This window comes from Arvicola amphibius, chromosome 6 (genome assembly GCF_903992535.2).
Source record: "Arvicola amphibius chromosome 6, mArvAmp1.2, whole genome shotgun sequence".
NCBI lineage: Eukaryota > Metazoa > Chordata > Mammalia > Rodentia > Cricetidae > Arvicola > Arvicola amphibius.
Window position 1 is genome coordinate 122,242,193 of NC_052052.2, and position 15,016 is coordinate 122,257,208.

General features: G+C 41.8%; 1 protein-coding gene across 4 annotated transcripts in view; it reads left to right on the forward strand.

Moving 5' to 3' along the window:
• The window catches only part of Elmo1 (engulfment and cell motility 1), a 517,917-nt gene extending 516,001 nt beyond the window's left edge, over positions 1 to 1,916 (forward strand). For all 4 annotated transcript variants that reach the window (XM_038333241.1, XM_038333243.1, XM_038333242.1 and 1 more), the window contains one exon: positions 1,576 to 1,916. In XM_038333241.1, coding sequence (XP_038189169.1) covers positions 1,576 to 1,776 — 201 coding nt within the window. In that variant the 3' untranslated portion in view covers positions 1,777 to 1,916. The remainder of the gene's footprint in view (positions 1 to 1,575) is intronic.
• The last annotated feature ends 13,100 nt before the right edge of the window (positions 1,917 to 15,016 follow it).

Below are 15,016 nucleotides of genomic sequence, written 5' to 3' on the forward strand. Positions count from 1 at the left end.
GAGGATCACTGTGACATGCTGCCAGAGCTGTGAAGGCCTTCTGGAGCACAGCACTCAGTGGTACCCACACCTGGGTGTTTGTCAGAATGGCCTGCGAAGCTCTTATAAATAAAGTCTCTTCACCCTGACTGACAGAATTGGTTATCTTCAGGCTGGGAAGAAGGTCCCTATTTCTCGCCTTTTTTGTGAACAGATAGCTGGTTGGAAATGGTCAGAAAATGACTGAGATATTCATGAGCACACTGGTACTTCCGGAAATGTTTTAGCACCACACTGGAGTCTGAGATCACACAGCTGAGGTAGAAAGAAGTTTCACAGCCTACTGCTGCTCCCTTCAGGCGTGGCTCACCCCAATGTCATTGACATGCATATTGGCAGAATTTTCATCACATCACACACAGTGGTTGCAGGTCTCTGTTGCTTCTGTTAAAATGGTGCATCACATAGTGGGCACAGCCTAAATAACCATCTAGCATTTTGTCTCATTACTATCTGGAATTTTAACTTGACCCAATGAATACAGGAAAGGATGGAATCTATAGCAAATCAATGTTAGGAAGAACTCCAAGCCGGCAAGAAACAGAACAATTATTGGCATAGACTCCTGTGTAGGACCAGGGACCACCTATCATGTGAATGAGCAGCAACCAATATATAGGCAGTTTTTTTGGGTTTTGTTTTGTTTTGTTTGTTTTGAAATCTTGGCTCTTTCTCCAAGCACCAATGGTTCTCTTTTGAAGTTAGAACAGAACTCTACTTTCTGAAGGGGAATCTGCCAAGATTAATGTAGGTCTTCAGATACATGAGACGTGGTTCCTTCTCCCCAGAATTTTATAGTCTGCCAAAGAGGCAAAGACTGGCATTCATTTTATAAAAAGAAAGAAGAAAACCTAGTAATGTACTCCAGAGTCTTTTCCAAGCAAGATGATGTCCTTAGGTATCAACCACTCGAAGCCCTGGGCACTAGAGATCCAGACAGGCAGTCGACCTCTATCTTCCCAAGATAACCGATGATGTTAGCCATTTTGGTGATCAAACAGTGGGCAACTAAAGGCTAATTTCTAGTTCTGTTTTGCTGAGAAGTACAATGGCTACCTTGGCTCCACAGTGAAACTGAGTTGTCATTGTCTATGCTTAACTGTTAGACATGGTAGGAAGGCATTAGATACTAAACAGGGAACTGTAATGGGTATCAAGAATGATGTGCTGCTAAGTGCAGACATATTGGTATACATTCTACCTGTGTCTTACAGAGACCTATCCTACTGCACAGTCAAGGGATTCGATTCTTTGTGTCCGTAAGGAAACATTCTTGTAAGAACAAGCTTTGGGAATTGGGTTGCCTGAGTTCCAATCCTACTCATTCCATTTCCTCCTACAGCACTTCATTCCTCTGTGCTTTTGTTCTCTTAGCTTTAAAAACATACTAGAATAGAAGTCTCTGCTTCATAGATAGGATATGGGTATGAAATGGACACATAAGACAGTCTGGAATATGCCATGTACTTAGTTCCAGTAACTGCCGGTCCTGTAATTGTCCTCGTTGATGTTCATTGCCACCTTCTTTCCCACCAGTATTGCATCTGGACAGATGGGCTGAACGCGCTGCTTGGGAAGGACATGATGAGTGACCTGACACGGAATGACCTAGACACCCTGCTGAGCATGGAGATCAAGCTCCGCCTGTTGGACCTGGAAAACATCCAGATCCCGGATGCTCCTCCGCCCATCCCCAAGGAGCCCAGCAATTATGACTTCGTCTATGACTGTAATTGAAGTGGCTGGGCCTGGACACATTCCTCCTAAACTGGAAGATCTAGCTATGAGCAGAGAGGAGCGCAAACACACCCACATGTTGGGACCATCCTTTGGTGGTGGGAAGCTGCGGGTCAACCCTTCCTTTGGCCGCCTTTATAGCCCTAGCTTTTTTTTTTTTTTAACTGTTTTTTGGCTTCTTACCATCTCCTTGAATCTACTTCCTGACTCAGTATTTCCGATCGCTTCACTGCTACCGCTCACTGGTGGGTCATGAGCAAAAACCACCACTAGTAAGAAAGTCAAATAATCTTCTCATTCTAACCTGATGTGGCCATGTCCTTCTGCCCTTCTTCCTTCTTGCCTGGAGTAGGAAATCCAATTGGCCCCACACTGCCCCAAATTTGTTTACTAAACCATGAAAAATGCCTAAGGCTGGGATTGGGTAAAATAGCTCTGTTATTGGACAAGAAGACCAAAGGCCGCCACCTCCTACCCCTTCTTTCTAGGGTCAGCTCACATCATCAGCTCTCTGTGAGTTGAGATCGCTTTCGCATCTCCTCTCTCTCCCTTCCTGGCCTTGACCTTGCTCTGGTCCACTTTGGTTCCATGCGTAGCAGCAGCAGCAGCTTCATTCCAGTCGTCTGCAGCACCAGGTCTCCCAGATAGTCCACAGAGCCCATGCCTGCTCCTTGTCTGCACTGTGACCATGACCATGACCAACCTCTCTGCCACACTATCTAGTCTTGGGCCTCCTCTCCTAACCCCAGCCCAGACCTGCCTTCTTCATTTTTCAAGCTCCCAGCAGCCCCTTAGCAGAAAGCACAAATGAAGTTAGTAGTCCTGCTCCATCTCAAATAGACTAAACCTAACAGCCTCTAAGGCTGCTGGCTGTTGCTATCCAACGGTTCCATGTCACCTTCTCCTTGGGGCTCCTGCTACAACCCAGGTTCTCCAGGGTGGTCAAGCTGTCAGACATCCAAGTTTACATCGTTGTAATTATTATAGGTCTTTACAATTTACAAGGGTTTGGGATTATTTTGTTTTGTTTTGTTTTTGGCTTTGTTTTTGTATAAAAGAGTCTAACATTTTTTTGCCAAACAGATATATATTTAATGAAAAGAAGAGATACATAAACATGTGTACTTTCCAGTTTGTTTTTAATTATTTTAATCCCAAACATCTTCCTGAGAATAACATTCCCTTAAACATGCTGTGGAATAAAATTAAATGTGATGAGTTGGGGAGCTGGTGTTTTGATTTAGTAATGTGGGTGCTTGCTACTCGGTCTTTAGCATCACCTGGGAGCTTATTAGAGATGCAAAATCAATCAGCCCCTCCAAACTTCTGAACTGGGCTGTGTGAGTGGGTGTTCGTTTGGGAAGACGCACTGATCATCAGCTCTAAGCATAACGCATATCCTTTCTAGGAAGCACATCCCAACTCACCAAGGAAAATGAGACTCACTGTACAAAAGTAGGATCTGTTCACTTTGCATTGCTGCCTCCTCAGCATACTTTTCCATTATTTCCTCCTTATCATTATGTGGTTTATAGAGTCAGTCAATTAAAGATGCTACCGACACTGAGGGGAACACATTTAACTATGGAAAAAAGAATGCAAAACCACACTCTTGAAATCAGTTAAACCAAAGCCAAGCAAGTCTAACCGTGAGCTAATAAGTTAATGGTCAATACACAATAGAAAATTCTTCATAGGTCAGCTCCCCTGCAAGCATCTTACAGATCACAAACTCTAAAGGCTGGGAAAGATGACAGAATTCAGTGCAGTGCAGCTAAGCCACTCTGAGCTGGCAGCCAAGCCGTAGACACGTGCAAGTGACTGCTCTTTATGGCTGTCAAAATGGTCAATTACAGATTGGCCTGGGCTCAAATGACATGGTCCAGAGCATGCCATAAATTACAAAATCTATAGTCATTCACAGGGGTCATTCTTTCCACCAGAGTGCCCACACCTGAGTGTCAGGTTGACATTTCTTTCATCTTTAGGTTCGGATGTTATTAACACACACGTCCTTCCTGCCAGAATCATCTGTTGTTCTACCTGCCGTGTGATGTTAGGTAAAAGAAAGTCAATAGAGGCATACCACTTTTTACTTGGAGGTTTAAGAGATCCATCTGTCCTGTGGCCTGGCTGAGAAGAACTCATCCCCTCATGGTATTCCTACTTTGCTCTATTAAGTAGATATTTGTTTCTTTTTTCTTCTTTTCCATTGACACTAATAATTTTACATATTTGTGGTATAATACAGTGTTTTGATCCACGTGTACACTGGGTAAAGATAAAGCCTCTCCATTGCTGCAACCTTTTATCTCCATATTGAATACACTATAAAGTGAATCCCTTCTAGAGAGCTCAAGATGTGCAGCACCTTGTGAGCTGCATCCACACTCCTGTGGTGTCGAACCCCAGAATGTATCCCTCCCTTCTAAACTGTCATTGTGCCCACTGGCCAAAACATTCTCTGCTCCATGTTCTGCTCTCTCCAGCCTGCAGTACTTACTCACTAACCTACTCTCAGCAGCTACGGATTTCATGGGGGCTTTCATTTTCTGTACTTGACCTTATTTCATTTACTGTCTTCCAGTCCCACCCACGATGTTGAAAGTGGCTGTATTTTGTCTTTTTGTGAATGCATAATATTCCATTGCCTACACATACCACACTCATCTGTTGATGGACACTGGAGCTCACTCCACATTTCCTAGCCTTTGGGAATCCTGCTGCGGTAAATGGCAGTGCAAGTTTTCCCCGACGAGCTGTCATTTCTTTTTTTGTATATGCTAAGGACACACCTCTTCACACATTGACAACATCCTGAAATTAAGCTGTCATTGTTCTGTATTTATTTTGTGGCAAGGTGGGAAAGGGTTGTTGCTCATATTCACCCACCTCACCTCTCTTAAGGCTGGTCAAGGCATTTCTCACACATAGTGAGCCCAGTACCTCAAGTTGGGTTCTTAGCCTCAGTTTTCCTAGCCCAAGCAAGCATGGTCCCTTTAATGCAAAAAAAAAAAAAAAAAAAAAAAAAAAAACCTGTTTGGCATTAAGTCCAATTAATCTAAATTTGCTAATATTTTAAGAGCAGAAACCAATGGTTACATAAACCAAAAATGTGCAGTGCTAAATGTTCTGTGAACTCATGTGCAAATCTTCCAGTTAGCAGTGAAACATTTTTGTAAGTCATTTTGTCACATAAAACCAGAAGGCCCCAGCCCAGTGAGATTTTTGTCTATTACAAGATGAAGCAGTACTAAAGAATATACTCAGGTGAGTCATGGTGGGGCACATCTCTAATCCCAGCGCTCAGGCAGCCAGGCCGATCTCTGTGAGATCAAACCTAGTCTGGTCTACATAGCAAGTTCCAGACCAGTCAGGGCTACAGAGATGAGGAGCAAACACCAGTAATTCGAGCAGAAGAACCACATTCAACATAAGCCTGGACTACATAGTGATACCCTTCCTCAAAAATTACAGAAGATAAAAAATAAAAGCAAACACTGTGGTAATGGAAAATGAGTAGCAGAAAAATCTAGTTGGGTCTTAAAAGAGTAATCACCATGGAATAAATGAACCATCCAGGTAAAACAAAGAGTGTAGAGGCAGGAGGTAGGAACACCTGTGACCACTCGGGACTCTTCAAGCCTTTCTGACTGGCAGATAGGGTACACACAGAGGCGAAAGTCTCTACCATTGAAGAGCAATGGTTCTCACCCATTCTAATGCTGCAGCCCTTTAATACAGTTCCTTATGCTGAGGTGACCCCCAACCATAAGATTATTTTATTGTAACTTCGTAACTGTAGTTTTGCTAGTGTTATGAATCATAATATAAACATTTGACATGCAGGCTATCTGATAGTTGACCCCTGAAGGGGTCACGGCCCCCAGGTTGAGAACTGCTGCTGTAGCAGAATACAGTCATGGATGGAGAATTCATGGAGAGAGGTGGCAAGGGACTTTTACTTGAGGACAAAAGAAAATACTCTTAAGAGTGTTGTCTATTTTGGAATTCGGAAATACCACAAAACAGCTACGTCCAGGAGAGACTGGAGTAGAAGAAATTGGAAGCAGACATAACAGCAAAGATGCTATTGAAGTAGTCCCAAGCAAGAACCTTCGGGGCCCAGACTTTCAAATCTACAATTGGAAAATGGAGGGGGATGAAGTCATTAAAGAGGCAGTGTGAGCTGGAAGCAGAGACTAAGCAGAGAGCGAGGGAGGGAAAGTACAGATGACTCCTGGGATTCAGAAATAACACACGAGCAAGCAGATAACAGGACTGGGCCAATAGCTAAAATCAAGAGGAAGGCAGAATGGGAGATTTTAGGAAAGGATAATGAAGTGAGATGAGATTGTTGTATTTGCTGGACTTCCGCGAAAAATAAAATAAAATTTGGGTAAAGCTACTTAACCACTGTGAGCCTCTTACTAGTTTCTAAAATGGAATTCTCATCACTTGGGAGTATAATGAGATGTCTGCAAACTGTCCGTGCTCCAAAAGTAGCTCCCCCATCTCCCTTCCCACCCTTTTCCCCATTCTTCCTCTTTTGTCACTCCCAACCTTCTGAGTCTAGGATCTTTATCACTATTGATGTGTTTTGAGCAATCCAGTTTGTTTGAGAAGAATTAGAGGGAGAGAGAAAAAACTGGAAAATTAAAACTATATATTTAATAAAAGATCTGAGATAAAACAATAAAACCACAATTTAAAATAAGTCCAGGAGAAAAGAATGGATGGCATGATCCTATATGCAAATAGAATTAGATCTAAATTTTTAAATGTAATTTCATATCTTCTCAGTGGGACTATATAAGTAAAATGATCACTTCAAGCACAATGCTTATTTTTAATTCAAAAAAATCAGAACACACTCAGATAGAGGAAAGAAAGGACTACAATTTTAAAAAAACAGATATAAGAGGATATAAGGATAGTCACTCTATTGAGTACTAAACCTAAATCTGGTCTTCTTGGAAGCCAGAATAAATGAAAAAGCAGATTGCAGTATATTGCTCTCCTGTTTTTAAACAACATTATACTCATAAGGAAATGCCTTCCCCAAGCACCAACGTTGAGAGAAGGCATTCTATTAAAATACCCGATCAATAGATACCTCTTAGCAGATCGTGTTTGTTACTCAGCTTCACAGAGTGAAGGATGTTTCCATTGGCCCTTTCTTTGAGAAAGAAAGAAGCAGGTTCCCCAGAAGGGGCCACATGAGCCCTTGAATGAGTTCAGTGACAAAGTGATCCATAAGAGATTGGGGAAAGGAATCTCAAAAGTAAAACCAGCAGGAAAGCTTGGCCCTAGAAAGGTTCACAAATGCATGTGCTGCTGCCAAGGCTGGAAGACAGGTCGTTGGCATGGAACAAGGTCATGTGATAAAGAGTGCAGAATTCCATGGAATTTCCATGGCCGGTCACATGCCCAGAACATGAGGCTATGGTTTCAAGTTGCCTGTTCAAGAGATCTGGAAATAGAGACAAGTCCGTGTAGTGCATGCCTAAAAGGACCACCATGTGCACCTGCTGAGCTGGTACAATGAGCGTAAGGAGACTGCCTCCATCTGGGAAAAGGCTGGTCTGAAAAAATAAGAATGACAAACAGGGATTGCCTGCCAGATGACCAGGGGGGAAAAATGCTGTTGATTGCTTTTTGTTGTGGTGGTAAAGGTAAATTGTGGAAGAGTTTATTTAGCTTATTGTTCCAGCAGAAGAATCTTCTTTTTTTTTTTTTTTTTTTTTTTTGGTTTTTTCGAGACAAGGTTTCCCTGTAGTTTCTAGAGCCTGTTCTGGAACTAGCTCTTGTAGACCAGGCTGGCCTTGAACTCAGAGATCTGCCTGCCTCTGCCTCCCGAGTGCTGGGATTAAAGGCATGCGCCACCACCGCCCGGCCAGCAGAAGAATCTTTAATGGTGGGCAAGTCCAGCAGGGTATCCACTAGTGAAGCCAGCAGGGTTTAGTGGATAGTTTCAACTCATAGTCACACAGATGGTGTGTGTTAAGTTCAGTGAGCAAAAACAAGACCAAAAGTAATGAATATAGGAAAAGATTTGTGGGGAAGAAAGTGGTGTAGGAGGTCCTTCTGTTTGTGTGTTGCTTTCAATTGGTTAATCAATAAAGAAATTGCTAGGCCTGATAGGGCAGAACTTAGGTAGGCGGAGAAGACAGAACTGAATTCTGGGAGGAAGAAAGCAGAGTCAGAGAACCGTAATGGAGCTGCCAGAATCAGACATGCTGAATCTTTCCCGGTAAGCCACGACCTCATGGTGATATATACATATTAATAGAAATGGGTTAAATCAAGATGCGACAGTCAGCCAATAAGAGGCTAGAGATAATGGGCCAGGCAGTAACTTAATTAATACAGTTTCTGTGTGGTTATTTCAGGTTTAAGCTAGCTGGGCAGACAGGACAAACAAGGGACCCACTCCCATCAACAAGAAAGGGCACTAGTAAGGGTAGGGGGATACAAAAGGATATAGAGGAGAGTAATCAGAATGCATTACACACACACACACACACACACAGAGAGAGGATATTGTCAAAGAACAAAATATATCTTTTAAAAAAGGTAGATAAAGAACTAACTTCTAAAAGTTGTCCTCTGAGCACTTGTACACCATGGCACAAATGGACCCACCCACCCACAGACACACACAAGACACATGCACACAATAATCATAACAATAGCAAACTTAGTTTTTAAACATGTCTATGTTTGTGGACCAGAGAAGGATGTTGAACGTCCTGCTCCATCACTCTCTACCTTTTTTCCTTTAAGACAGGGTCTCTCATTGAATTTGGAACTTGGCTGTTGGTGGAAAGTAAGCCCCAGAAAGCCTCATGTCTACCCTGCAGTTTGGGGGTTACAGGCCTGCATTAGATAGTCTTGACCAGGTTGTTTCTTTTTTTTTTTTTTTTTTTTTTTTTTTTTTGATTTTTCTAGACAGGGTTTCTCTGTGACTTTGGAGCCTGTCCTGGAACTAGCTCTTGTAGACCAGGCTGGCCTCAAACTCACAGAGATCCACCTGCCTCTGCCTCCCGATTGCTGGGATTAAAGGCGTGCGCCACCACGGCCCGGCTTCAGGTTGTTTCTTTTAAGTGGGCACTGGGATCTGAACTCAGGTCCTCATGACTGTGCAGCAAGCACTCTTATCACCAAGCCAAGTCTCCAGACTTTCTGGAGAGTTGCATTTTAAACTCCTCTGTCAGAAAGGGTGTGGATCCAGCTAGGAAGGGAGATGCTTACAGAAGTATCTTTACTAGGCAAAGTTATTGAGATGTTAAATAGGCAAAGATGTGCTACATTTGTTTAGGCTATGGAATATTACTTTAACTACGTAAAGGTGTGTTACTTTTGTTTATGCCATTATTGTTTAAAGATGTAAGGATGTGTGTTTAAATATGTAAAGATATGTTGCATCTGTTTCACCTTGCATGCCTAAGGCACCTGATTGGTCTAATAAAGAGCTGAATGTCCAATAGCTAGGCAGAAAATGGTAGGTGGGACTAACAGGCAGAGAGAATAAATAGGAGGAGAACTCTAGGTTCAAAAAATGAAAAGGCAAGGGAAGAAGGATGAGAGAATGAGAGAGATTCCCCCATAGTCAGAAGCAGGAAGCTGCCACCCAGCCAGACATAAAAATAAAGCAGTGAAAGCAAGATATACAGAAGTAAGTACGGTAATAAGATAAAGAGAAGCAGGTTAATTTAAGTTAAATTCAGCTAAGCAAATGTGCCTAAGCTAAGTTGAGCATTCAAAACTATTAAGCCTCTGTGTCATGACTTGGGATCTGGTTGGTGGTCCAAAAGAAAAGGCCTGGTACAAGGAAGTGAGAAGGAACTGAGAGAAATAGGGGGAAGAGTGCCAAATTGGTATATTGGATATAAAAACTATTTTCAATAAAAGAAAAAAAATAAAATCCTCTTCCACACCTCACCATTCCTCTGCATTCACTCATCCTGCTTCATGCTACTTCCCAATCCTCAGGACTCTTGACTACGACCTACGGTTGGCACTCACTTAGGTCCCCTTAAGTTAGCTGACCTCAGTTCTGCCATCTTTTTTCTCATCCCACCTCTCTGACCCGTGTCCCCTGTAGCCTATGGGCAGCTGCACCCCTCTTTACACTCCTCATTTGTCTGTGCCAGATTTCTCAAAGTTTTCATTAGCAAAGAGGACTCCTGCCAATATGGATAATGATGTTTAATAGACTCTTAGTCATCATTAATTTAAACTACCATCCACCTACAAAAAAATTATTCCCAAGTCAGTCTTTGCTAGAACCACTGAAGAGTCCAAAAATAAAAATATAAAAATGTAGATTCCAGAAATAAAAATAAAAAAATATAAAGTTGTAAGCCTAGAAGAATGAGAGTAGACTGTCAACAGCTTTCTCAACAGCTTACAGATTAATTATTAACAGTGGGTTACTCGGCTTTACAAACTATAGCTCTATTTGCCAGGCTGAAGTGGCGCTCTACAAACTTAGGGTGGCTCTGCTAACTGAGGATCAGCTTTTAGATACCCACCCCCCATCACCCATGACCAGAAATTGATGTGAGCTGAGTTAACTTTTAAATGATGGGATATATGTGACTTTTGACTTTTTTGTTTTATATTGTCCCATACTCTTCCCTGCTATGCGAAACTGGCAGTGCCAGGGGAGGTGCAGAGCCTTGGTAAACACTATCAAGGAAAGCCAGGAAAAACAATAGATTAAGAACAAACACTAGTTTAACTGAAAAACTCTATTAATAGAAATTGCAAAGAAGGACAATTTGTATCTGAGTTTTACCTTGAGATTGTAAAAATTCTTTTGTTATTGCCTAATGCTTGCTATAAAAGGAGGAGTTCAAAAACCGGCCTTTGCCACAGCCTTCCAAGTCCATCTCTGGCTGTGGTCTCCGTTAGCTGATAAGCTTTTTTGCCCCATGGAAATTTATTTTTTTTAATTTTTTTTCTGGAATAAAGTCTGCTTCTGGTTTATTAGACTTTGGTGGTCTGTCCCCATCTTTGCGTGACCCTGGGGACCCAACAGCATGGCACCCAAAACTCAAGTAGTCACCAAAATGTTCCCTTTATTATAGACTAATCCATATATAAACAAGGACAGAAGCACATTCATTACATCAGTTTCTTTCACTGAACCAAGTCCTTAAGGGCACATGTCAACCTTTAAATTGATGGTTTTAGGGTTAGGGAAAGCTGATTTTCTTAAAGAGTATGTGGTCCTTGGTAGTTCAACCATAAATACCACACATTGGACTTGATAGGTTACTTAAAAGAAAATGAGGACATGAAGTTAAGGTCAAGGTAAGAGGTGTGAGTGGGTCTAACAGGAGTGGGGAGGTAAATATGACCAAAATAAATACCATGAAAGTCTCAAATAAAAAATATTACATTAAATTTTTTGTGCAGTCCTTTAGAAACAACAAAATGTTTAATGATTATATTATTACATATTTATTCATTTCAGTGGATTATGTTTGACATATAGCAAATATTCAATAAACATTGCACATTAAATACTTTCAGTTAGACCTTTCTAATGCCCAAAGTCAAGTATGTGTCCACTTTGAGGTTCCTGTGAATTTGAGAATAAGATCAAATTCTATTCCTGCTTTCCACCATGAATTCCCTATCCAAACTTTATACCCACCTTCCTGTACACAGTGTCATCGTGCCATGTGTAGAACAGGTGGGTCAGGCTTGGGATGTGACCTGGAAAACCAGGATCAGTGGTTCAACATGCAGAGATAAAACTAAACTGAGTAAATGTGCAAATATCGTACAGAACCAGCAAAGACAACATAGATAGTGGCTACAGGGAACTCCTTCTGCTTCAAAAAATAGTTGTAAGGTCTACACAGCTCACCTTTGCTGGACCTGGGACTGTGGTGGCTGTTGAGCTCTGTCTGCCATGAGTACAAGTAGCTACTATTCACTGACTGTCTGGTAGAAGGCACTGTGCTCTACGCTTGTCTTTGATGGAAACAGTGGCTTCCTCTCCACAATTTACATTGTGTGGCTCTGGTTACCTGGGACCAATAGTAATAAATGTAAAATTGCATATGCAAAAATTCATGAATTTAATGTCGCAATTTCTTCTGTGTAGCATGATAAAATCTCACACCATTCCTCCACACCAACCCTAAATGTGACTGTCTCTATGTTTAGCACAGCTATGCTGTAAACACCAGCCCCTCTGTCAGGCAGTAAATATCCCAGGGATCAGAGTAACTACCACAGTCAATAACCTAGGGCTTGTATTCAAGTGACACTTATTTTACTTAATTATGGCCACAAAATGCAAGACTAGCGATGCTGGCAATTTCATTATGGTATGTTGTTATAATCATTGTATTTTATTATTGTGGCTGTTATAGTGGACATAATTTATAAATTGAGTTTATATGTATAGGAAACAACATAACACATAGAGAATTTGTTGTTATCTGTTGTTTAAGGCATCGACTGGGAGTGGGGAGGTCTGGGATCATGTCCCCAGCACCGCAGCAGATAAAGAGAGAATATTATATTTCATTCACTGACCAGTTCTGGAAGCTGGTATTGTTACCTACTCCATAGATGAAAGGTCAAAAGGTCATTCATTCTCCATGGCTTCCCTAGAAGAAAGGAATTGACTCGGGAGTTGTCAGTTCCCTTTGTCTCTGTGGGCTCTACCGTCTTAGCAAGAGTTTGTGGAAGAGCCAGCCTGTGATCACCATGCTAGTCAGTCCTTAACGTTCTAACTCTGGAGCTTGTATTTCTCTCTAGGCAGGAGAAACAGACCACTTCACTTTGCTATGGAATCCTTTATCTTTAGACACATCAGCCTCTTTGTAAAAAGCCTCTAAGCCATGCTTTGAACTCCAGTGTGCCTGGGTTCCTTTAGTCCTTATTGGAGTCCCTTCAAAGGACTAGGAGTTAGAGCCCCTGATAACCAGATAAATAGGAAGAGGGGCTATGGTTAGGTAATAAAGATGGTGAACTGCCACCTTATTCCTTCCCTCCAGATCTGAGACCCCTTGGTGGGTTTTTTCCTGCCAATAGGCTCCCTGCCCATGGCCTGGCTCAATGTGTTACACAACAATTGTCAGTTAATTAGTCATTCTCTCTGTCTTCAAACTGACCAGCCCTAAATTAGGGGAGGAAGACTTCAGAAACTTAAAAAGCCCAGCCCTTGAGAAGAGACTGGGTTCTTCAGCTTCCCAGATCCTTGCTCTGCTTTGCAGAGGGTCTTTTTCTCTGTATCTATGTTGCAAGTATGTTTCATCACCCTCAGTAAAAGCCGGTTTATGGTTTTGTTTTTTTTTGTTGTTGTTGTTTTGTTTTGTTTTCAACTGCTGAGTCTATCTGCTCCTGTTTGCAGTCATTGAAATTTCTCCACTGCTACTCATGGCACTCAATATTTTCCCTAATTCCTTAACTGGAAAAGAAAGGGACCCCAATGATGACCCCTTGGCTCCATGCCTCATCTGCTCACCCTCTGACCTGGGATGTGTCCAGCTGGGTCAGTCCTCCAAACATTTTTACCAACTGTTATGTTTTATAATGTCTTCTGGTCAGAAATTTTAAGAGAATTTTTTCATTGTTCTCAATATCTCCTGTAAATCTTGATATATTCTGTTCTCCCAACTCTTCCTGGTTCTTCTGTTAGTTCTGTCAATCCTGAGTAATTTCTTTAGATACCCTCTATTGTCTTGGGATCACTGTAGTCTATGAAAACTTCAGGGAATGCTTTCTTAGTGGGTTAGATTCAAAACTATATGCCTGTTAACGTACTGTTACAAGCACTTGCTGCTCTGGCGGAGTAAGTACATGTGCCAGGTGGTTCACAATGCCTGGCACACCAACCCCAAGGGTCTCTGATGCCTCTGGCATCCTTGTGCACCTGAATTAATCCTCATCTGCACACACTCACACACATATATATACACATAGTTATAAGTAAAGTACTCATAGATGATTGATAGGTAGATGGATAGAATTAGATTGATAGATGATAGATAGATAGATAGATAGATAGATAGATAGATAGATAGATAGATAGATAGAGATAGGTAGATATAGACATTATAATTTCAAAATAGAGTAAATCACTCCCTGTGACAAAGAATGTACAGGGTTCTTAACTGCTTCCCTGCATTTCCTCCATTGCAAACTAGCAGCTCTGTTCCAGGTGAGAACAGTCTTTCTCCGGACTAGAGTTTCATGTTATCATGACAAAACATGAAGTAAAAAGGCACAAGGGGGGCTGGAGAGATGGCTCAGAGGTTAGGAGCACTGGCTGCTCTTCCAGAGGTCCTGATTTCAATTCTCAGCAACCACATGGTGGCTCACAGATCTATAATGAGATCTGGTGCCCTCTTCTGGCCTGCAGGCATACATGCAGGCAGAACACTGTATACATTATAAATTAAAAAAAAAAATCTAGCCTTTAATCCCAGCACTCGGGAGGCAGAGGCAGGCGGATCTCTGAGTTCGAGGCCAGCCTGGTCTACAAGAGCTAGTTCCAGGACAGGCTCTAGAAACTACAGGGAAACCCTGTCTCGAAAACCCCCCCAAAAAAATCTAATAAAAAGGGCCCAAGGGGTGGGAGCAGGCCTTACACTCAGCCACACCTGCTGCTGGGTGTATTGCTGCTGTGGGTTGGTCATGCATACTGCGGGCTCTCCAGGAGCCCATGGCTGACTGACTTTGCCTGCGTAAAGAGGAAAACAATGTCCTGTCACTCTCCTTCCTTGTCCCATAGCCCCCTATCCTGGCACCTGCTGTGAGAGGAGACAGGAAACATAAACAGTCAAACATACAGTTTCATTTGGACCAAGTTATTTCAGCATCTGTAAAGCAAGAATCCATCTATCACAAATAAAGTCATTATGGAAGCAACTGCTGTCCAGATGTGGCTCCCAGCTGGGGAGGCAGGAGAGCAATTTATCTCTTAGCAGTAGCTTGCCAACATTTAACTTGCCATTTTTGAGGAGAAATCTTCAGAATGTAAGATCCAAGAAGTTATGGGAAAGATGACGCTTTAATTCTTTGCAAAACAACCCCCATTGCATCTTAATATGTATTTTAAAAAACTCAAAAATTTGAAGAATCTAAAAACATATACCATAGAAAAATTACTTGTAATCAAGATGATAACTAGCACTGATATTTTCAATATATTCCCCACATTGGCATATAAAATTGAGAATATAGTCTATATGTATACATTTTTGAATCA